General features: G+C 41.6%; 1 protein-coding gene across 1 annotated transcript; it reads right to left on the bottom strand.

The window, feature by feature from the left end:
• Positions 1-239: 239 nt before the first annotated feature.
• On the bottom strand, positions 240-20,245 carry vps35 (VPS35 retromer complex component). The gene is made up of 17 exons (XM_034215046.1): positions 20,016-20,245; positions 17,787-17,882; positions 16,403-16,499; positions 15,605-15,728; positions 14,565-14,747; positions 13,873-14,092; positions 13,553-13,636; positions 12,428-12,537; positions 12,126-12,222; positions 11,343-11,491; positions 10,866-11,073; positions 8,109-8,264; positions 7,656-7,778; positions 7,387-7,566; positions 6,795-7,034; positions 6,202-6,345; positions 240-1,568 (listed from the first exon to the last, which is right to left on the bottom strand). The coding sequence occupies exons 1-17, from the start codon at positions 20,016-20,018 to the stop codon at positions 1,389-1,391; spliced, it is 2,394 nt and encodes a 797-aa protein (XP_034070937.1). The 5' UTR covers positions 20,019-20,245; the 3' UTR covers positions 240-1,388.
• Between the last annotated feature and the right edge of the window lie 4,625 nt (positions 20,246-24,870).

Raw genomic sequence — 24,870 nt, 5'->3', positions numbered from 1 at the left:
TAAGTTGCTCTGGAGCAAAGCATCCAGGGCTGTGTGGAGTTGGAATGTTCTTCCAGTTTCTCCAGCTGCATCTGACCGTGCAGCCCTGCATGTCAACAGGTCCTCCAAATGGCCCTGGATGTGTGTATAGTTGTTAGACTGACCGTCTGCCGCCTCTCGCCTAATGTCCGCTTAGATCCAGCCTCTGTTTAGTGTATTATATTCATATGCCTTGTGTAAATTAACAGAATGCAAATATGTATTGTTAATTTCAATTTTATTTCAGCAAATGACAATTGCTATTTAATCTTCTTTTTTATTCATCTGATTTACATGTGGGTTTACACACAGATTTAAAAAGGGGAGAGAACAAATCAATAATAGCTAAGAAAGAGGAATCAGCAGACAATGTGGAATGCTGCAGCAAACATGTACATCATCATGATCTCACCATGGCAACTAGCACACAGACCTGAGCAACCCTGCACCCCCCACAACAGATGTGTCTGAGACAAGCGTCCCTGAGCAACAGGATCTCATTGAAAAACTAAATGATGGAACAGTCAGACATTATTCTTGTTGTATTCATGTACAGTAAACTCAAAACCAAGCCTGTACAAGCTCACTGAAGCATGCACACACATGCTGCAGCTCTCAATCCATTGCTGCGGAGTCCGGAAATAAAATACATTATGGAGTTTATAGAGAGATGGAGAGATACATCTGATGTTAAAAAGAAGCACTGCTTTAGTAGGAGGATAGACTCTTTCGAAACATACTACTATTTCTCCACCTGCAAATAACTCCATGTCTGAGGTCATTGGTCATTTCGTACAGAAGGATTGAGGATCATGCCACACAACTCTGAACTGAATAGGCTGGCAAGATGTACACGTTCTGTTCTAAAACATCAACAGTTAGTGCCTATCCTGTAGGGCCAAAGGGGGGGGGGGGGGGGGGGGGACTAGCTTGTATGCAACACAGCTGTAAAACCACTGCTAGATTCTGTAGCCATAATACACTCACGCTAATACATTCACTTCTCAATATGGGAAGATGTGAACAAGTGATGACTCAGTGGAAACACCTAGAGCAGCAAGTAAGTCTACTACTGACATGAAATGATACGGGTTAGAGACAGAACAATGGAGCAGGACTTTAGAAAGGACACACTGAAGCTGAGTGTTGCTTCTTCAAATGAACATCTCCAGCCTGCTGCAGAAACACGTCCTGTAGTGAGGGACAGTGAGGAGGAGATTATGCAGAAAGATTAACAATAACAATAATAATTATAAATGAAGGAATGAGTTCTTTTAGCTCTTCTTGACATTTATTGTTATTCCCATCCTACATGATGGGATTGAATGTGTTCTTGTGAGTGTATTCATAATATAGTTAAACATCTAGTTTTAAAGCACCAGGCCCTCATAGGCGGGCCCCTCGGCCTCAGGGGACTCCCTCTGCAGTCGCAGGTGCTCCAGTGTGTTTTGGAAGTGTTTGTTGATCTGCTCCGTCTCCTCGCTGGCCTCCAGGTTGGGGAGATCTTCCCTGATCTTCTGGATGAGCTGGTTTAATACCTGGACAGTGACCTGGGGGGGAGATAGTGTTAGAGGGAGGCGCTTTATGGACTCTCATATCATATAAGCAACTGTCAATGTGTTTTGAAAGTTAAAAACAATAGAAGAGTTGACCACCCAATTTGATTGTATATTGTGTATGCAACGAGCCCTTTGTTCCTGTAGACATGCTGCTGCCAGTACCACTCTGTTGTTCTCACTGGTGGTGGTGGGCGTAACGCACAATGAGGCGTAGCAACTCACACAAAGAAGAATGCTTGCTAGCAAACATGGGTGATCACAATTGACGAATAAAAATGGTTTATAGTGGCTTTTTAAATATTTTGAGTGATGAAATGCGTTAAACATGTTGAGGATCACACACACTTACATGTTGGTTAGAAACATATGAAAACAGCTAAGCAACTTTGTTTACAATGAAACTAAAAGTAATCGCAGAGCTTCAGTCGGCAGACTACAAAACCACTAATAAAGCCAGAAATCTAGGTGTAGTGATGGACTCAGACCTGAAGTTCAACAGTCATTAGGTCTGCTTATTATCACCTGAAGAATATATCGAGGATTAAAAAACTAATGTCACAGCAGGACTTAGAAAAACTTGTCCATGCTTTTATCTTCAGTAGACTCGACTACTGCAATGGTGTCTTCACAGGTCTCACTAAAAAATCTATTAGAAAGCTGCAGCTGATTCAGAACGCTGCTGCTCGAGTCCTCACTAACACTAACAGAGTGGATCACATCAGTCCGGTTCTGAAGTCTCTACACTGGCTTCCAGTCGGCCAAATAATAGATTTTAAAGTACTATTGCTAGTTTTTAAATCATTACATGGTTTAGGACCAAAGTATATTGTTGAACTCCTGCATAATTACGAGCCATCGAGGTGCCTCAGGTCTTCTGGGACGGGTCTGCTATCGGCTCCGAGAGCAACAACAAAACATGGAGAGGCAGCATTTAGCTGTTATGCCCGACACTCTGGAACAAACCCAAAGCATGCACGTCCGCAGAAACGCTATTTTTAAATCCAGACTGAAAACATATCTCGTTGGCTACTTTTAATTGAGATGCTCATATTCGAACTACATTATGTCTTTTAAAAACATGTATTGTTTACCTGTGGTGTTTATTTGTATTATCTTATGATCTTTGCTTTGTAATGCCTGTTGGAAAATGCCATTATATGTGTTTTTACTGTATTTATTCCTAAAAAGTCTTTTAAATTTGTTTTGTAAAGCACTTTGAATTACAACAGAAAAGTACAGAAATGTGCTATATAAATAAACTTGCCTTACAAAAAACCCTGTACATTTCAGTATTAATAGAACTGGTTTTTTATTATTTAAAAAAACACTTGTATAATATACGTTTATATTCTCCTATGTTTATAAAGTGTGTTTAAGTAGTAGGCTGGTCTATACCAGTGTATTCTAACCCAGTGGTTCTCAACTGGTGGGTCCCGAGGCCAGCTGAGAACCACTGCCTATTCTGTATTTGATAGTGTATTATATAGAGAATATAATATATGCATTTACTGACATTTCTAACTCGATGCCTTGTAAACATGCTTCTGTAACTAACCAACTTCCCAATTTGGAATCAGTGAAGCACATCTATTCTCTTCTACAAACCCCAATTAATGCAGTTGGGACGTTGTGAAAACGTAAATAAAAAACAGAATACGATGATTTGCAAATCCTTTTCAACCAATTGAATACACTACAAAACAAGATAAGTAATGTTCAAACTGATAAACTTTATGTTTTATGGCAAATATTCTCTCATTTTTGATTTGATGCCTGCAACACGTTCAATAAAGCTGGGAAAGGGGCGTGTTTACCACTGTGTTACATCACCTTCCTTTTATCAACACTCAATAAGCGTTTGGGATCTGAGGACACTAATGTTGAAGATTTGTAGGTGGAATTCTTTCCCATTCTTGCTTGATGTACACCTTCAGTTGCTCAACAGTCCGGGGTCTCCGTTGTTGTATTTTGCGCTTCATAATGCACCCCACATGTTCACTGGAGACAGGTCTGGACTGCAGGCAGGCCGGTCTAGTACCCTCACTCTTTCACTACGAAGCCACGCTGTTGTAACGTGTGCAGAATGTGGCTTGGCATTGTCCTGCAAGGACGCCCCTGACAAACATGTCGCTTGGATGGCAGCAGATGTTGCTCCAAAACATGTATGTCCCACAGAATTAAAGCTCACCTATTATGCTATATTTGAAAAATATATTATAGGGCCATATCTATACAAAACATGTCTCTGAAGTGTTTGCTCAAAATACCAAACAGATCACCCATTGTAGCATGCCTCATACCCCTCTATTTCAGCCCTGTTACTAAAGTGCTGATTCTTTGACTGTAGCTTTCAAATTTGAACTGGGCTGATGCTGGCCCCGCCCCCTTTGGAGCACGCAAGGCAAGCAGTGAGCTCTGTGAGGAGAAGAGTGGCTGCTCTGCCGGCAGATACTCAGCTAAATGCGGCCGTGATTAAACGCCATATTATGTTCCAAACCACATCAAGGATTATTTCTGAAACAGTATGGAGCTCAAATGCTTCTTTTCTCTTACGGGTTTACCACAAGGCGTGTACCTTTCATATCCTGCTTCTTCACACATGCTCTCTCCAGTACAGCGTTAGCTTTGAGTGTTAGCGATGCTTGCTAATGTAAACAAAGACCATACTACTTCCAAAACAGTCGGGCATTGTTTCTGATAGCAGCGTTTCTGATTGGGCCGTGGGTCCACATTTCAGATATTACGTCATATCGGACGCAAATCTGGATCAGCTCTGTTGTTCCCCGTTTTTAGAGATTAGGGTATGGAGGAAAAGAGAGAGGGTTTTGTTTTCTGACACTTTGGGAGTTCCCAGACACACCGGGAACACAGTTATGTAGAAAAGACATCAAAAAGTGCATTTTGTATGATTAATGGGCACTATCATACCATCACAGATGCTGGCTTTTGAACTTTTCTTTCCTCTTTAGCCGGACGACACGACATCCATGATTTTTTTAACGTGGACTCATCAGACCACAGCATACTTTTCCACTTTGCGCCAGCCGCCAGTCCATCTCAGATGAGCTCGGGCCCAGAGAAGCCGGCGGTGTTTCTGGGTGAGGTTGATATATGGCTTTGGCTTTGTATGTTAGAGTTGTATCTTGCACTCGTGGATTTAGCGACTAACTGTGTTAACTGACGATAGTTTTCTGAAGTGTCCCTGAGCCCACGTGGTAATATCCTTTACAGAATGAGGTCGGTTTTTAATGCAGTGCCGTCTGAGGGGTCGAAGGTCATGGCAATGATTGGAGTTTTCGGCCTTGCCGTTTTCGTGCAGAAAGTTCTCCGGATTGTCTGAATCTTTTGATGATGAAATCCCTAAATTCCTTGCAATTGTATGTTGAGAAACATTGTTCTTAAACTGTTGGACTGTTTGCTTACGCAGATGTTCACAAGGTGGTGAACCTCGCCCCACCCTTGCTTGTGAACGACTGATTTCATGGATGATCCTTTTATACCCAATCATGACACTCACCTGTTTCCAATGAACCTGTTCACATGTGGAATATTCCAAACAGGTGTTTTTTAGCATTCTTCAACTTTCCCAGTCTTTGTTGCCCCTGTCCCAGCTTTTTTGGAATGTGTTGCAGGCATCAAATTCAAAATGAGTGAGCGCAAAAAAACATCAAGTTGATCAGTTTGAACATTATATATCTGGTCTTTGTAGTTTATTCAATTGAATATAGGTCGAAAAGGAATCATTGTATTCTGTTTTTATTTACAATTTACACAACTTCATTGAAATTGGGGTTTGTATTAAATTATATAATTTGCCGCAATACTTTCTAGAGCATCATTCCATTTCACAATGATGCTCTCAATTTGTCTTGCGTTAGACATCCTGCTCCCCTCCCTAAAAGCTCTCTCGGCCAGGTTGTGTCCGTTTAATAAATCCATATGAACACTTTAGTTGCCGTGTCTCTATTCTCCGGTCCTCCATGCTCCGGTCTCTAGCGTTCCGTCAACTTTGACTAACTCGTCAAGCCGGAGCCTCTCAGCTACTTCCGGTTTCCGGATAAGGGGTTACCAAAATAAGAGCACTGCATGTAGCAGTATAATTAAACATTACAGGTTGTGAGTGACATTAGTTATCATATTTATATATGTTTAGTAGGTTGTGGAAGTGCGCTCCAAAATATTTGTTGATCTTCTTTATTGGTATTTATTTAAATGTAGATATACATGTATAATTTATCTTTGTATTGGTTTTTCAGTTGAATTATACTTCAAGTTCAGGGTATTCAACTGTTAAAAACATACTGTTCAAATTATTATTATTTTTTTTTTTAAGTTCAATAAATGGATGTTTTCAAAGTCAATGAATAATCATATATCAATATTGGCCAAAAATAATGGTGATTACGATTTTTGCCATAATCGAGCAGCACTAATACTTTCCCTGGTATCTTTATCATCGGTTAGAGGTCTATGATTTTCTCTCTCAGGGCAATCTCTCTTTTTCCTCTACATATATACAGAAACCAGGTTTTATCATTTATACAACATCACAGATGTCCTGTTCCTGCGGAGTTTCACTTAGAAACATGAAACACCCGTAACCATGTAGGCGTTAGTGTCTTACCGCATCGTTTTCCCGCTCATAGAAGCAGACGTATCTGTTGAGGATTTCAATGAAGAGCTGGACCTGCAGCGAGGGGTCCATACACTGGTTGGCAATCTTCAGGGCTTTCTTTAGGCACTCCATCACACGCTTACCGTCGCGGATCTGAAAATGGAACAGCATCAGTACGGAGCACTGACAGCTAGCAAAGTGACTGGGCAGGTTTATATAGAACTGATTATTGTTAGAAAACATAAAGAACTGGTTTCCCTTTACTTTAATCTACATTTTACATTATGGCTTTTTGCGGCATTGTGGTAGCTTTAGAGTTTAAGATGTTGACCATGTGATCAACTTTCCTGTCACTTCTCTCATCAAGACAAAACTTGAATGGATAAAAAGCATCAAATGAGTTAAAGAAATGAAAGTGTGGTTAATAACTCTCCCCCACATACATAATGTCCCTATGTGAGTATAGAAGTGTTTCCTACTGTTTGCACCTGCTGTGGACGCCACTAAATCAACCACCCCTCCTCACAGTGAGTATACTGATTCTGCTCATGTTATTCCAGATGAAGTATGTTTGAAAATAGGAAGAGAATGATCCAACACACCTCCTCCCCGTTCTTCTCGATGCTGCGTCCGGACCAGAAGAGGTGAGCGCAGATGCTGACGGCCCGGCACTGGTCAGGCTTCTTCAGCAGTTTGGAGGCAGCGAGCGCACACTGAGTCCTCAGAGGCTCGTGGTTCTCCTCGCTGAAACACCGCATCCGCTCAAAGGTCCCGATGATCAGCGTGATGGCTGCCAGCTGCGCTTTGGAGTCACTGATCTCATCCTCGTACAGAGAGAAGGCCTGGGGGGGTTGGTGGACATTTTTTACACGTGTGTCACAATGGATCGGTGGACTTTTATCTGCAAAACAAATCTACCTACAGGTACAAATAAATAACCTGAACCTAAATAGTATTTAGGTCTTGGTCTCTTCTTTTAATAGTACACTCAAGATGCTCAGCGCTTCCTTTTTATAAAATCAACATCATCACCTGTACCTTTCCCCCCATTCCATACATATTTTACTTTGAAATTGTACATGAATCCATGAGTATAACAGAAACACATTTACAATTAGAGGAGTCACAGTCTTCAGGCGTTTTTATCTTAACCCCGGTACATTTGACAGGCCTGAGTCTTATGAAACACTGTACCTGGGACATGAACTCATAAGCTACAGTCTCGTGGTTCTCAAAGCCGATCTCCCCTGCGGCCAGCGCCCCCTGCAGGAAGAGGCGTAGAGGCAGCTCCGCCAGCTCCGCCTTGATAAGAGCACTGATGGTCTGATGGGCGAACGAGAAGATCTTCTGACACTTCTTCTCCCACTTGTCATCCTGAAGGCAGACCGATGTGAAGGCATGAAACAGGAAGGAGGAAACTGTAAACACAGTATGTGAGTTAGAGTGAAGGACAGTTTGCTCACCGATGAGGAGTTCTCCTTGTATCTGAAGGCCAGCTGGTAGGCAGCGAACACCAGGGGGGGCAGTGTGTAGCGGATCCGCAGGTTTCCCCCCGCACCAAAGTGTTTCCGGGCTGTGTTCAGGATCTGACCACAAATCAGAGTGTTAGCTTTAATGAGCAGGCAGACATGGTCGCCCATCAACCACAGAGTCAGTTAGAGATACACACGTTTCAGATCCAAAGACTGCTGTAGAGTTTCACATTCTTTAAAGCATGTTTCCACGGCAGCCACTGATTGCATTTGTTTCTCTGCGATATGAAAATCAGCATGTAATCCATCGCAGTACACATCAAGTCTGAACTGGTGGAAAAATACTTTAAAAAGGAAACACTGCAGCAAGACTTCCTAAAGAGTCAGCAGTAACACAGTAGCAGATTAGTGTGTCTGTATTCATCTGTCAGGGGGGGGGCCCACCAGGTACTGTTGATCCGGATCCTCAGATTTGAGCAGGTGGATGAAACGTCCTACGAGGCTTTGCTCCTCAGCAAAGTCCTCTGGGTCAGGGTCATCAGCGGGTTGGTCCGGCTGGTCCTGGATCAGTGTGGATACCAGGGACAAGATGGCGTCCACCTAGAGAAACAGCGGGGGAGGAAATTAACGTTACGTTCTTTTATTCAAATTCCTTCCTGATTTTGGCAGGTGATCACTGAGATGAGGTCAGGGGTCTCAGTCAGAGAGTGACAGGAGTAAGGGACCACACCTCATCAACTGAATTCAACTACACAGGGCCTTCATTTTCATTAATAACCTAGAAGCACATTCCTCTGTTATGTGAAAATGTACCCTCAGTCAAAGCATTATATTGTATGTGTGCTGTACCAGTGGGCTGTCACGATAACAGGAGACAAAGAACATGTATATTGGTATTAACAATGGGCCAAAGTAGGAGTAATCATTTGGAAATAAAACCAAGTATCAATACCAATCAATAATGGTGCTTCCTAAATGCTGCGTAGTTACCCTGACAGTGTAACAATAAGATGCTCTAATGATGACAAAGCGAGTTTAGATTGTCTCGTGCTGCACACACCAGCAGCTGCTTATACCTCAGTGTTTGCATATATAGTCGCCACATTAGCAACGGCTTGTCGGGCAACTTTTACAAATCTCCAAATGTCTTTCTTTCTTTCCTGTACTTGTGAGGCTGCAGTGACTTCCTACACACTGACAGGTTTTGATGGAGCAGCGCTATACAGCGTATACAGTTTCCTGGTCTACTAGACTACATTTTGAGGCACAACTGTAATTTAAGGGATCACAGATCTAGGGATTCTACTCCAAGCAACAAGGAGGTAAGCCGGGCGGTGAGGTGAATGTTCGTAGTGGCCAAACAGTGGTACTACACACCCGTTTCATTAAGGGCCCAAAAATGACATTCGGAAAGTAAAATCTGGAAACCAGCAGATTATTTTTGACCTGAATCCACTTCCCATATTAAACACTTATTAAATCACTAGATTTTAAATTGATTAAATGCGCTAAAAGCCGAATCCGGAGTTATTCAAGACAGACGTGTCACTGATGTGAAAGCGAGCGGAGGCGGGGCTTAAAGAAAACACTGCGATACTTAGAGTAGGCAGTGGTTCCCAACTGGGGGTACGGGGACCCCTAGGGGACTGGAAGGGAGGGGGTTTGTAGAAAGATTAGGGATTGCGTCACACATTTTTTAAATCAGTTTTCATAAGCCTGGTGTCCTGCCCACGGAACTATCAAAGCTTATTAGAGACAAGCAAGTCTCTCAATGAAAGCTCTAGTCTTAACAAAAGAGGCTGAAACTGCTAGAAGTGAGTCTTAATGTTATTCACTTTCACTGAATAATATATATTTTAAAAAGTTTAAATGCATTTGTGTAAAGGGTGAGTTATTCAAGTGATTTTCATCTAATGAGCAGTTGGGTTAAAAAGGATTACAAAGGGTTTAACACAAGATAACATGTAGGCGAATCATCACAGATGAGTGGGGGGGTTCTTATAGAAGGGAGAACAGCTCAAGGGGGACACAAGACAAAAAGGTTGGGAACCACTGCTGTAAGGGACCAAATTAAAGCAGGACTTGTTGTTGTACAATGCTCCATGTAGAGCTGCAGGGGAAAATGTGACGTTAAACATACACCACAGTTTCGTATGGCGGACTTCTGTTGCCGTTGGCGTCAGAAAGTCAACTCTAACAAGAAGAACAGCTAAAAGGGTATTATAGATAGTCTAAGGGCACGTTCACACCAGCCTTTTATAGTCCGGTTGAATCGAACCCTGGCGCGTTTAGCCGCTTGGTGCGGTTCATTTGGGTCGGTGTGAACGCAGCCCGAGACCTCTGAAGTGAACTAAACAACCGGACTCTCTAAAACAGGTGGTCTCGGAGCGCTTGCTAGTGAACTCTGGAGCGGTTCATTGCTGGTGTGAACGCAGTCCGCACCAAAACATAGGAAGCGTAGTATTTACGTGTCACAAGAACGCGGATGTCTTCATTTCTTTAGTGAAAGAGTGAAAGAGTGAATCAGATTGAAGTGTTGAACAGTGTAAAGTAAAAACAACTATCAAACTAAAAACTATACATAAAAGTATGAACACCTGTCGTCGGTGAAATGCCCCTCCTTACTGCAGAACGTCTCTCATTATGTTATAATGTTTTTTAACGCACGCTGTCTGATTATATAATCATATGCGCGGGCCGCTAGTGTCTGTTGATCTCCAGATTAACAGCAGCATGAGAACAACCTGCCGAAAGTGACGATGCTCCATGGCGGAGGCTCCGGTAGAAATTGCCGGGATTCGCGTTTTTCCCCCCTTAATGTCTGACCAATGGGTGAACAGCATTTCCGTGCACATGACTTGTGTTTAAAGTTTATAGTCCGTTTGAGTTTTGCCCGTGTGAACGCAAACCGAACCTTCTGAAAAATGAAACAAACTGTGGTCTGGTGCTCACCAGAGAAGCAGACTATTATGTGTGAATGCGACCTAAAATCACAATATCCGTCTGTGTGTGTGTGTGTGTGTGTGTGTGTGTGTGTGTGTGTGTGTGTGTGTGTGTGTGTGTGTGTGTGTGTGTGTGTGTGTGTGTGTGTGTGTGTGTGTGTGTGGTGTGTGTGTGTGTGTGTGTGCGTGTGTGTCTGCCCGCCCCTCCTGTCACAAAGCAACAATGCCTTCAGAGCTGAAGCAGTGGTGAGGGTCTGACCTGCTCCTGGGCCAGGATGGTGGTGTTGTAGTCCAGCGTGTTGCTCAGCACGTAGCAGCTCATGCTCTTGCGTGACTCGAAGTCGAAGTACTCGAAGAGCGGAGGGAAGTGTTTGAGCTGCAGCACCGTCAGGACGTTGTTGTAGGTGTCCACCGGGATCTTCAGCAGGCGGGTCAGCTCCTTGGACACTGCGCTGCTAGTCGCTATGCTGGAGGGGGGGAACCAGAGAGACACATCAGAGGGAATGCAGGCCAGGCAAAGAGGGTAATGATCTATTTTCAATTCTGTCAGTGATAACAACATGTACATGGAGCAACAGTGCTTCATGAGTAGCATTTCTGATCACTGTCCAACTTTATTCTCCCTCCTCTCTTAACAATTACTCTTCCCTTTTCTGTCTCTCGTCTGTGAACACAAACGTCTGGAACTACCTTGACACATTTTGTCTTCTTGTGTGTCAGGACTTTGAGGACTTACTGTTCCAGGTTGAGCTTGTTGAAGATCTCCACAGTACTCTCCAGGACTTTATCTACGTAGTCCACACGGTCAGGGTAGCACTTCATGGCCAGGTTGATGAGAGAAACCTGCAGAGAGACCACGTCCTCTGAGGGCATGTCCTGGCGAGACTGGAGGAGGGTCAGAGAGTGTGAGGTTAGTCCAACGTTAGTATTGGTGGTGCTTTTGTGAAACGTGTTACTGCTAGTACAGGCTGCTGCTTCACTACTTCAGTCTGTAACGGCACTATTGATATTATAACAGTGATATCTGCAACATTTATTTAATGAATTACAGGATTCTATTTATTTAGTTTTATAGTGCTTCTACTTATTTTAACCCTGGATGTGTTCTTATTTTATTAAAGTGTGCTTGCATCTTTATTTATAATGTTTTTATCTTTGCAATTGGTCTGTCTCTTTGCTGTAACTCTGTGAGAGGATTTCTCATTCTGAAAGTTAAAGCCCTGTCAGATTGGGAGGGATAACCCCACAATAATTAACATAGAATCGTATTTACTCTATCAAATAGTACACTTACAGCTATTTGGATATTGAACTAGGCCATTTAGCAATTTTGATCAAATGTAAATGACCTGTGCAGACCTAACTATTCAACCCAAAAAACGTTTCCTTGTAACTCATATGTATTACATATAAACTACACTGTATGTGACATGAAAGCTTTAATATCTAAATGTGAAAGCGTCAAGGTCTGATAGACTACTTTGGATGCGTTTGTACCGATTGATGAAATATAACCTACTTGAATGACGGTGGCTACTTGTTGAGAGAAGATGTCGAACAGTTTGATCTCAGCTGGAATGCCGGGCCCGTCTTCTCGATGAGCGAACAGAGCCAGTCTGAAAACAAACAGAAAGTGAGTGCATCCACCAACAGGCAGCAGAGCTGGGCTCACACATTTTTCTTTAAAGAGTCACTTCACACTAAATCCACTTGAATTGTTCATTGACCTTATTTTCCAAAGATGCAGTGACACTCTCCCAGTGAAAAGACAAAGCTTATTTTGACATTAGCTACGCCAACTAGCAGAGAGGCTAAGTGTACCTGTCGATGAGGGCGATGATGATGTTCTTGACGTTGACGTGTTGGTGGAGATCAGCACAGGAGCGCAGGAAGGGGTTGAGGGTCTGAAGGTGGAACTCGTCTGGGAAAACCTGACAACAGAAGAGTCTTTTAGTCCAGGAGGGGAGGGCTCTGCTGTAGCAGGGTGTGGAGGGACAGTGGATTCTACATACACATGGATTCAGTGCCATCTGTTCTCCTCTTTCTTCAACAATGAAAGCCCCTACCAATAAGTGTAGTTCCATTAACAGAACATCCTGATGATAGTTACATTTCATCAGCAATCAAAGATATTCTTATAAAGGGTTGAACAATGAAGAGGTCCTCGTTTCCCAGGAAACAGGGGGACAACATCAAACACATTGTTTCCACCAAATTGTCATTTAAACATTGGTACTATTAACTAGCCCTTTATAGACTGCCCTATGTTGTTTCCTATAAGATTGTTCATATTGTACTTGAATGTATTTATTTGGAATAGACTTGCATTGGATTATGCAATAATGAACTCAGGCTGGGGGGGGATGGATTACAAGTACTGCAATGACATAATCATCAGACAAAAAAAGGTAACTGCATTCCTTTAAGGTGAAATAAGACAAATGTTGAATCAGATTACTGGTACGTTTTATAAAAATGGGGATAACTAGCAGGATTACAACTTTACAATACATTTACAAATAAAGATCAGTCAATGATATTAAATATCTTTTTGTGGACAAATGATTTATTCAATACAAATATTATAGCTTTTAATAAAGTATGAAACTAAAACAGAATTTGTAAACCATTATTTTGTATACCTAGCCTATCATTTAAGATGACACATTTTGATCCTAAATATCTTTCTTTCTTCTTTTCTATGGTCACATTGTTCTGTTGTCCTACATAATAAACTTCAGTCAAAAAGATCTTATTTATTTTCACTTTTAAAAAATGTGCATTGCATTTGATATTGAGGTTATCCTAAAGCTAACGGAAAGTATTCAGGTTACTTTGACTCATATTCAGACTTTTACAGGTTACGAGTAATCCTAACAGTTTACATTTTTGAAGTTACCTTCCCATATACTGACGATAATAAAAGCTGTAATCTCCGGTGTGTACCTGAATGATGCACTCCATGAGATACTCCTGAGCCAGAGAGTCTCTGCAGTTCACCACCTGCTCCAGCACTCCTGAGAGAACAATCTGGAGACACACAGCAAACACATTTACACATCGGACAAAATGCCCTATAAGCCAAACCATTGTACGTTTGTGTCTTTGGATTTTGCCGTAGTGAAGGCCGAACCATCATTTTGTTTCCTTAGAACAATTTAAAATAACCAGACAAATCTGGCCTCATTTTTGTTCGCTCTATTCAAAAAGTTGTACACTTTCACATCATTAATTTCCCAACCTTACTGACTCGATTGTGCACACACCTGTTTGTACTTCTCCACGTTGACCCCCTCCAGCTGGCTGAGGCGCACCAGGTTGGTTCCCACCAGGATCCTCAGCTCCTGGCGCTCCTTCTCCCTCTTCTCTCGGTCTCGGCTGTGTCCCTGGTGCTGCATCCTCACCCACAGCTTGTTCATCTCAGCAAAGTTGAGCAGGACAAAGTCGATGGAGTCGTTGATGTCACCAGTCATCTCCTCTGTTCCCCTGAAGAGTTTAGAGCAGTATTCAAAACTAAAGTCAACTTCCCTTTCTATGCTAAATGGAAACGAGAAGCGCAACATCATGTTTGGTGTGCAGAGTGGCGATGAACCGATTCATGAAGTTAATTGTGTCAGTGTTCCTCGAGTGTTGTACTTGTACATTAGTCTTATATTTAGAAATCCCAAAATAAAAAAACAAAAGCTTTTCCTGTAGCTATCCCATTGTGATAGTTTAAGAATTAGATTTGTACATTTCCTTTTTTGGTATTATGTTAACTTTACATTCATTCTCATTTTCTAAAGTATTTCAAATGCAGATTGTAAAAGCTGTTTTAGTATTTCTTTTCTCTCCCTGATTTGCTGTGAACTTGGTGAAGACATAATAGGTGCTGCTTTACAGGACTGATGACTTCTCAACATCTTGATGGTAGTGTCAGGACGTGGTGGATGAGGGACACTCAGAGAGGCTGTCTTACTCTGGCTGCTCTCCATCGTCTGGCAGGATGTTGCGGGTGCACTGCAGGAGGTAGTTCCTGAGGAAGAGGCCCCTGAGAGGGTGCTGGACCCCTCGACACATCTCCACCAGGTCCTTCAGGATGTCCTTACGGGACTGAGGGAAGGAGCGCACGTACACCACCCCCACAGTGATGAGCAGGTAGCTGGGGAGGGAGGAGCGTAAGAGAAATCTGTATGAAGCCTGACATGTGCAGTATCTATTAGAGAACATGCTGAACTTCAATGGAGTGGGCAACGTTACGCAAAGTATGTGAAGAACATACAAGTATGAATAGTGATGAATAGTGAATCAACTACAAATTGTTTCAAAGATAAGAAGCTACTGGAAATGAATGGAGGTGCAATAAAGCAAATCATATTCATATGTTTTGCACCTAGTATATAAATCACATTTTTGAAAGAAATGACATCCTTAGAACAAATATCAAATAGTATTAATGGAACTAAATGTAATCTGCTCCTCTTCACTACAACTTGGATTGTACATTTGATTTGCTTAAATCCAACATCATGACAACGTATAGAAATGTACACGCGGGGCTCTCCTTGCTTTGTTCACACTTCACTTCCATGGAGCTACTTCACAAATAACACAAACATCTATATGAAGTATGAACAGGTTTGTCCTTTTGTTAAATGTTCAAATATATGCCTCAGTCCTGAAGACTTGCCAATAACGCTGCCCTCTCCTGTCTCTCACTGGCCCAGCCTCAGCATCCCTCATGTAGTCATTCAATGAGGTCCTTCTCTGGCAAACCTAACATATGCCTGATCAAATATTTAGGCACGAAACAGATTTGTCCTCGTGACAGTAAAATGTCATAAATAAGTCAATAAAAGGGGGCAAATAAATAAATAAAGTGTTGCCTTAGTGTGCATTTAAAGGATCAGAATTGTTTGTTTCCAGCCAAAGCAAACATGTTATTGTAAAGAGGGAATAACTCAGATATTTTGAAGACAACGTATATTGGTTAGGGTCATGTTTGATGTTGGTACTCACAGTCTGGGGATGATGTTGCCTGCGTACTGCACCAGCTCATACAGATCTGCCACCTTACGTCCTTTGGCAAACTCATCAGTCAGATACACTTCCAGGTAGTGCAGTTCATCAGAGATAGCCATGTCTAAAGAGACAGTTAGGGAGCAGTGCACAGCCTCCATGGAACCTCCACAAACAACATTGCAACTGCTTTAACCCTCCCTCAAGTTTCTACACAGGTCACCAGAGTTTCAGCAGCACTCAAACTCCAGTACCAAGTCACTGGAGCTCCACTCTGGCATCTCCAAGACGTATCACCTGTACCTTACTAGGTCTGCTTTTTACTCACATTGAGTGAGCATACATATTTGCTCAAATTGGAGCTCTCAGCTATCCCTTTTTGAGTTGTTAAAGCCTCAGTATTGTGAACAGCCCGTTATAATGATAGAGGGGAAACAACTAGTCATACAGCCTAAACAAGTCACGGTCAACTTCTTAGAAGATTAATGGTGACACATTCAGATATAAAGAAAATGCTTTTGTGGCAAATCTGTTCTTACATGATCAGCAAGCACAGCTCACCTAAACTGGCTTTAAATGGAGTCACTGTCCATAAAAACAAGTGTTGTCAGATGCTTTTCTAGGAGACAGGCCAGCACTAGTTATCAGACGGACAAACATGTTTAGATAAGATTACATACAAAATGAATGTGAGGCTACAAAGATATATGTGAAGTGAGCACAAATGTATCATAGCATAGCCATATGTCCGGTTAAGTGACATTCCCAACATGCGTACATTCTAGCTGTTGAGGATACAGAGCTCATAGTAGCTCTTTGGAGACAGCATGGAGGTCCGGAGCTCCCCCAGCATGTTGGAGGCGTGCTTCAGGGCATCCATCAGCTTGTTCTTGTCCTGCAGGAGCAAACCAATCAGGCTGTTAACATGCACCCTAACCCTGAACATTCTTGTGTTGTGTTTGTCAGATAGCTTACATTTCTTTTCTTCATGGTCAACCTTTATATTTCCACTCTTATAGTTCTGTTTTATCTTCCATTTTCAGATGTTTAGTTTCTACTCTATTTGATTTGGAATACTTGTTTTACATGCTGCTGAATTGAAAACATGTCCCACTTTGGGATTGATAAAGTATATCCTATTAAAACATAATCATGTCACTACTGTACTTTATTTCCCAGTGAGGACAAGGACACATTTCTCTTTACTTGAATACTCTTTTAGCAACTTATTGTAAAGCATGCCCATAGCACTCTGACATGCATTCCTGGGTGTTTTGTTTTGAATATGGGTTAACTCCAATATGTCCAACAAATATGTACAACCAATGTGGAATAAGCTGTCGTTTATTTTAGGCATAAAACTGAACGAGGGGGGTCACAAGAACAGGACATTCGGTACCATGCCAACATTCTGTGTATGTGATGGTACTCTTTACCACGCAGCTACCAGGACGATACTGACGTTGTACTGTCGCCCCTGGGCCGATAGAAAGTGTGATTGATTGCCCTGATAATGCTACACTGTGAACAACAAATCCTTGTTGAGAATTAGCAGCAGGAGAGAACGGTAACGTTAGCTGTGAGCTAGTAGCTGTAAGCAGCCGTTGGAAACACAGTCCTGCTTGGCTAAACAATAGAGCTAACATTTAACGTTAACAGAGCGAGGTTCCATTGAATTACATTATGACGCCTTCAAACTCCATTTAGCAGAGGAAAATGATCATATTTGCAGTATGTATAAATGTTATCTCGTAAAGTGTAGTAAATGATGAGAAACTCGAATTGAGTGTTTGAAGTATTTGACATATGAAACAGATTTTAAATGTGGTTATTGTGATGTGTTCAACTTCCTAACCCTAGCTCTAAATGTACATTGTTTTTTGTTTATTACCGTGGTATTGAATAGGATATAAAGAATCGTGTCATTTGACTGGTAATGGAAGAGACTTCTACATTTCTGTTAGGGTGACATCCTGTTGGCTTGACTATATGCTCAAGGTACACTCATGTCCTTTGATGCCAGTTGATGAATACATTTCCATAAAGAAAACTGATCAATGGAATAGAAGACGTGCCAGTATGTCCCTGATTATAGGTCCTAAAGGCAGGGTAGCTCACCACCCAAACAGTGGCTTTAAACAATTCACTAAAACCATATATTTCACATACTGAAGCAACCTACCAGGCATCGCTTCATCTGGAAGGACTGGACCTTCACAGCCTGCACCGCTTCATCCAGAAGCTTCTCCTGTTCGTCCTGGGGAGACTGCGAGGTGGGCTGAAGACCAGGAGAGTAAACACAACTTATTTCAATCTGAGCTTGATTTACACTGTGATGAATAAATCAATACAGTCCAACAGTCACTTTAACCAGTGCTGGAGAAGTACTGAAATGTTTTACTAAAGTGATACTACATTGTAAAACTACCTGGTTACAACTCAAAGACCAGCATTCAACATTTTACTGAAGAAAGAGTACTGGCATCGAAAATATTATAAAAAACATAAAGTTTAAAAGTAAAAGTACTCATTATGTGCAATGGGAATGTCCAGAATCATATAAATTAAAGGTCACATGTCATGGCCATTTCTACTGATCATAGTTCCATTGTTGAGGTCGACTAGAATAGATTCACATTGTTCCAAACTCACATTGGTTTCTCATACAGCATCTCTGTATAGTCTGTGTATTCACTCTGTCCTATATGGCTTGTTGGAGCTCCTGCCCCCCCCCCCTCCCTGTGAGCCCAGTGGCCGCCTGCGAGACACAGCGAAACCCAGCCCGAACACACACACACACACCCGCAGCCTGGCTGGGAGTTTGTGTGTGTGCTCACACACTGACTCACAGCCTCGCCGCGTCCCGCCGTCTCAGGGAGGACAAATCGGCGGAGCTGCAGCTGAGAAAAGATTGAGTGTGTGTGAGAGGAAGGACTTAACCTAACGGCTCCGCGGACGTAACGTAACGGCTCCACGGATTGGTCCATTTGGAGGAAGAAAACAATGGAAAAAGAGAAATGTCCAACGAGGCGTTCTGGGGCAGCAGACAGGTCTTCTCTGTGTTAGAGTTGTACTCGCGTCAGGGTGTACTTTGAGGGTTTGTGACTCTGCAGACCGTTTACATGCAGAACAAACTACATAGCACACAAGGGGACGGGTGATAACCGGGAAAGCATGACATGGGACCTTTAAGTAGTGGATTGTGATCTTTGATGCAGTAATGTGTTCATCACTGCTGCTAAATGAGGAGGTCATTTCAATTACTGCTGGATATCCTAAGGTATAATTATATGTTCATTTATAAGAGTATTTGTTTGTATTAGTTAACCATTTGAATCTGTAAATTAGCAAAAGTTGTCTAAAAAAAAGAAAAGTTGATAAATGTAATGGAGTAAAACATAAAGTAATGGCTTCCAAAATGTATTGGAGCGGAAGTGAAAAGTAGCATACAATGGAATTACACAGGTAAGTACAAGTACCCCACATGTTTACTCAAATAGACTACAATGCTACAGTAAATGTACTTAGTTACATTCCATATCTGTAGTTTTAATCTAGTTTAAGTTACAAAGCAGTTGACTGGACTGAATTACAAATGGAACCGTGAAAGGACCTTATAAACATCACGCAATCATATCTTTAGGTAAATAAAATAAGAACATGCTTGATACAAACTTACAGAGTACAATTAAAACATACAAGACAATGTTTTCTTTTAATGTATTGACTTCCAAAACACTGGCTGCCGCAAATAAGTGAAATACTCTAACGTTCGTCAACCCCAATTCCAACTAAAGCACACATCTAGCGTAAAGACAGCCTAATGTTTACGGAGGACGTATACATGTCCGCAGGAACAATGTGTGTACAAATAGGCATTCTATTGTACGAACACGTATATGAAATATGATAGTTTATGTGTTCTTGCCTTATGGCATTTTGGGAATAGCACCGCTGCTAATCAGCTGACATAGTTCCTGATGTTTATCCGGTGCAGGCCATAACATTAGCTCAGTAAATGTGACACAGCAGAGCGGAAGAGAAACGCTAGGCTAACAACAGCTAGCCTTACTGTTACACTTCTTTAGTCCCATAAATCTAAACAGGCTACACTCACTGGCCCCATTAAGCCGTCACATGAGACGGAATATCAGTGGTGATGAATGTACTTTTGAATACAATACACTTAAAGTAAAACCACTAGCTTCTGGCTTGTTTTCAGCTGCAGTGTTAGCCTAGCCAGTCGCTGTCTGACGCTGCCTCAGAGGCGTTAGGCCACAGCAGCTTCACGTACAGCCTTTCTACCAACTGAAGGGACACACTGTATGATAGGTGTTGCATATACACATGCAGGCAAACAGAGGAAGCGTTTAAATGCATACAATAATGCTGTATTTAGAAAACGTCTTACCATGATTATTTGATGTGTCTCTGCTCAGTCGGAGAGGCTGCCTGTCATGTGACACATTAATGCTGCCTTCACGGTCCGCATTCAGCTACACCTCTCAGGGCAGGCGGGGCCAGTGCACCACATAGACTGTTTACTGTATATAAAGTGTCCTACCATAAACTCTATAAATGAAGTTTTACACCATATATATTTACCCATAAGCCCCCCCCCTCTCAATCAACTTCCTCTTGACTGCCTTTTTATTTATTTTTTATTTTACTATACTTACTTGTTTGCCTGTCCTTATTTGTCTATCCTCCCTCATACTGTAAAGCGTATTTGAGTTGTGAAAAGCGCTATATAAATAAAATGCATTATTATTATTATTATTATTATTATTATTATTATAATGTATATTTAAAGTGTAAAGCCATAAACTGTATATAAAGTGTACTACAATTGACTACTACCATATAAAGTGTACCACCATCACTGTTGGGGTAGTGACTAAAAAAAAAAGTAATGCATTACAATTTTACTTAAAAAAAAGTAATGACTTACTTAACTAAATGACTCACTCTCTTTGAGATGATAAAGTAAGGTAGATGAACACAGTTTTCAGGGCACCCAACCGCTTACGCATTGTATTGTCCAGTTTGAGCTGAAATAGGATTAACCCCCCCAAGACCCTATGCAAGTTAAGATGATGGATGTATCAATAAACAAACTAAAGGCGCGTTGTTATGAGTCAGACAGCATGAAACCAGTTCCTGATTTTTCTTAGTTTAAATTGTCTCTAAAGGGGCACTATTTTGCTTTTTGGGGTTTTCCCTTTCCTGTGGTTTGCACAAAATTCAGCCAAGTACCCCCTGATCAGCGCAAACACAATTTGTTAGGGAAGAAATGCCTATTTAAAGAGGTACAGTACAGCACTGCACCATCGGTATCTGATTTATTAAAACAACAACCTTGTAACTGAGAAACACTTAAATGCTACATTTCAAATGTTTACAATCCATCACTAAATTCATGGCAAACCAATTTTAACATCATGCAATAACACTAAGACGACATTAGTTGCATTGAACTGATCTTTTTAATAAGTTGTACTTACAATTTAGTGAGAAACATGGGCTTGTGCTTCACTGGGGATCTTTGTCATTCTGACAGGGAGGCAAACTGCAGTTATTACACTTCGTGTTTTGAAATATGTAACTCTGTTAATATAAAACCCACACTGCTCAAACTTATTAACATAAAATGAATCTCACGTACCCCCTGCAGTGCTCCAACGTACCCCTAGGGGTCCGCGTACCCCCATTTGAGAACCACTGCTATTGGACTCCTTTGTTTACTTCCGTAACATAACAACATCAATATGTAACACTTCTATTGGCTAGCTCTCCAACACATTGTACGTGATAAATGTTGCCCACTAATCCCTTCAGCACAAAGTGTGAGAGGCGGCAGATCAAATGCAGCAAACATGACCTCACAGTGGAAGCAGTTTGAAGATGATGTTGACCAGATAGCATTGCGGATCTCTGCAGGAAGTGCATTCCAGATGGTGGGGGCCACAACACTGAATGCCCTGTCACCAACAGTTCGGAGGCGAGAGTGGGGAATGGAGAGCAGGCCCGTGTCTGAAGACCGCAGACTCCGAGAAGGGGTGTAGGGATGGAGGAGGTCCGATAAGTACTGGGGGGGCGAGGGCATGGAGAGACTTGTAAGTGAGGAGGAGTGTTTTGTACTGAATCCAGGACTTGACCGGCAGCCAGTGAAGTTGGATGAGGATGGGGGTGATGTGTTGCCAGGGCTTGGTGCGGGTGAGAAGCCTGGCGGCAGAGTTCTGGACGTATTGGAGCCTCTCCAGGGCTTTGCTGGGATCCCCGGACAAGACTCCATTGCAATAGTCGAGGTGGGAGGTGATGAAAGCGTGTATTGGCATTTCTGAGAGTGAAGGCCGGAGTCTGGAAATGTTTTTGAGGCGGTAGAAAGCCGATTTGGTGACAGATTTGATCTCCAACCTTCCGGAGCTGCGCCTTGGGAGCCACAATTATGAGCTCTGTTTTATTGCTGTTTAGTTTGAGCAGGTTTGATGACATCCAGTTTTGTATGTCCTATAGGCAGTTGACAAGGGATTGAGGGGGGAGCTGAGTGGACGGTTTGGTGCAGAGATAGAGCTGTGTGTCATCAGCCAATGAGTGAAAGCTGAGACCATGGTGGCGGATGATTTGACCAAGTGGGAGCATGTAAATGGTGAAGAGGAGGGGTACAAGCACAGAGCCTTGAGGTACACCTTGGTTGACTAGGGCCGATGGGGAACTACACATGCTGGCTATTTGTGTGTTTCGCAACATGTTCTATGGCACGTCTCTACTGGGAATTGTAGTTTTAAAAGACGTTTTCGTATTTCCCATAATTAGAAGTTGCCAGTATTAAACTGTGTACATCCCTGGAGGTTTAGGGGATGGGAAACACATTGGTGTTATCACATTTAAAACATATCATTTATAAATGGGTGAAAATGGCTTGTGTCCATAATGGGCAGCATTAATATACCCACATGACAGCTAAGGTCAGAATAGCTTTATTTAACAGCTGGTCTTATGTCTGTGACCCCTCATTCATTGATAAGCCTTGAAACATGCACTTGTCTTCGGAGGTTCAGAGGCACATTTTGCAAATATGGCAGTAACTATCGATCATCTTAAGATAAGATAAGATATACTTTATTGATCCCAAGTTGGGAAATGTTTTCGTTACAGTAGCATGTAACATGCAATTTATTGTTACTTTGTAATACTCCACTACAATTCAGAGTTTAACCTGGTATTTTTACTCCACTTCATTTATTTTAGGTACTTTGCAGATTCTGATTAATGATGTGAAATATAAACAACCCTTAAATCAGACTTTAGTTACACCTGAGTAAAATTACTTATTTATTTATTATTTAAAAGAAGACCTTAACCTAAAGTATTCTTTAATGTTTAAATAAAGCCTTATTAGTTTGTCTGTTTTGCACATCCTCCTGTTAATATCTTTGGACGTCCGGCACTAAACTGTTTTATTCTAGATATCATTTACAGTATCTTCTTGATATTTTCTATTCTATATTTCTATCATTGACCTTCTACTTTCCCCCTATTTTGTATGTACTCTTAATATTTAAATGTTTTCATCAAATATAACACATTCAACAAAACATGCAGCAGACCTTAGGAAAGGCAAGTTTATTTATACAGCCCCTTTCAACACAAGGCAATTCAAAGTGCTTTACAAAAATGAAAAACATCAAGAAAAAGGCATTTAAAAACAGTCATTAAAAAGCAACACAATCTACCTGCATTGCAATTACTCTAAACGTGTAATAACGTTAACCAGTAGCTGGTGCAGATTAAAAAACTGTCAAGTTTACAGTGTTAACACAATAAATTATACTATTTATTTATCCATAAAGAAAACTGATCATTGATTGACATTTCTGTAAATGCGCCAGAGTTAGCCAACAGGCTATTTTTCATCTGCAGTCCCTGGACAGATGTTGAAAGTCATCCTAAAAAAGAAAAAATTCACTTCAAATGACAGGTAAATACAATCAGTAAAACAACATTCAACATAGATGCTTATATTATGATAAAAGCATATATAAAAACATGAAAACATAAAAACTAAACTAAAATAGATATTCACAAAGCAGACAGATCCACAGGTCAAGGCACATGTACAAACAACACATCCTCACTCCCAGGTCGGCCTATGTTGACGTTATGTCAAGTCCCCTGTGTCGGCTTTTTCCAACGCAAGGGGGGGGCCCTTAGCGACCATTTTCAACGCAAGGGGGGGGGCCCTTAGCGTCCATTTTCAGCTTTCCGGGATGTCCATATGCTTCTATGGACGCTCATGGAAGCACGGCATTCGTTTGTGTCGACTGCCCTTAAAGGCAATGTGAGCGTCCATTCTCATTGGATAACGGAGAATTGTACACCCGGAAGTAAGTATTCCCCTTACTGTCGATTGATTTTACAGTGATATCTGCACTACTCATCGACTAAAAAACACCAGATTATCCTTGTTAATTACACAACATTGATTGGTTTAAATTGTGTGCAATGCTTTTGTATTTTTCCCCTTCGATTCGGAGAAACAAATATTTTGTCGGAGTAAAGGATGGCAGAAGACACTATACCCATAATCCCCAGCTATCGTTTGGACTACACCATGTGCTCTGTTTGACAAACCCCGTGATAGTCCTCAAGCTCTGTGATTGGAGAGTGTGCTCCGAGGGTTACGCCGAGCCTCGAACAGCACTTGAAATGGGATGGAACCACGGCAGACTGTCCAAAACTGGATTTGAACGGGTCCACCGCGTCCCCCCCTCCCCCACCCCATCCCCAGAACTACACATGCTGGCTATTCTGTTTCGCAACATGTTCTCTATCTATGGCACGTCTCTACTGGGAGTTGTAGTTTTAAAATACGTTTTCGTATTTCCCATAATAAGAAGTTGCCAGTATTAAACTGTGTACATCCCTGGAGGTTTAGGGGATAGGAAACACTCACATTTAAAACGTATAATTAATAAATGGGTGAAAATTGCTTGTGCCCATAATGGGCAGCATTAATATATATACACACACATGCCAGCTAAGGTCAGAAGAGCTTTATTTAACAGCTGGTCTTATGTTTGTGACCCCTGTAGTTAATTGATAACATTACATTACATTAATTGATAAGCCTGAAACATGCACTTGTTAAGGTTCAGAGGCACATTTTGCAAATATGGCAGTAGCCATCGATCAGCTTAAGATAAGATATACTTTATTGATCCCAAGTTGGAACATTTGCGTTACATCAGCATGTGTAACAGTTG

The sequence above is a fragment of the Gymnodraco acuticeps genome, unplaced genomic scaffold, assembly GCF_902827175.1.
Source record: "Gymnodraco acuticeps unplaced genomic scaffold, fGymAcu1.1, whole genome shotgun sequence".
In the NCBI taxonomy this organism is placed as follows: Eukaryota; Metazoa; Chordata; class Actinopteri; order Perciformes; family Bathydraconidae; genus Gymnodraco; species Gymnodraco acuticeps.
This window is presented reverse-complemented; position numbering and strand designations above follow the sequence as displayed.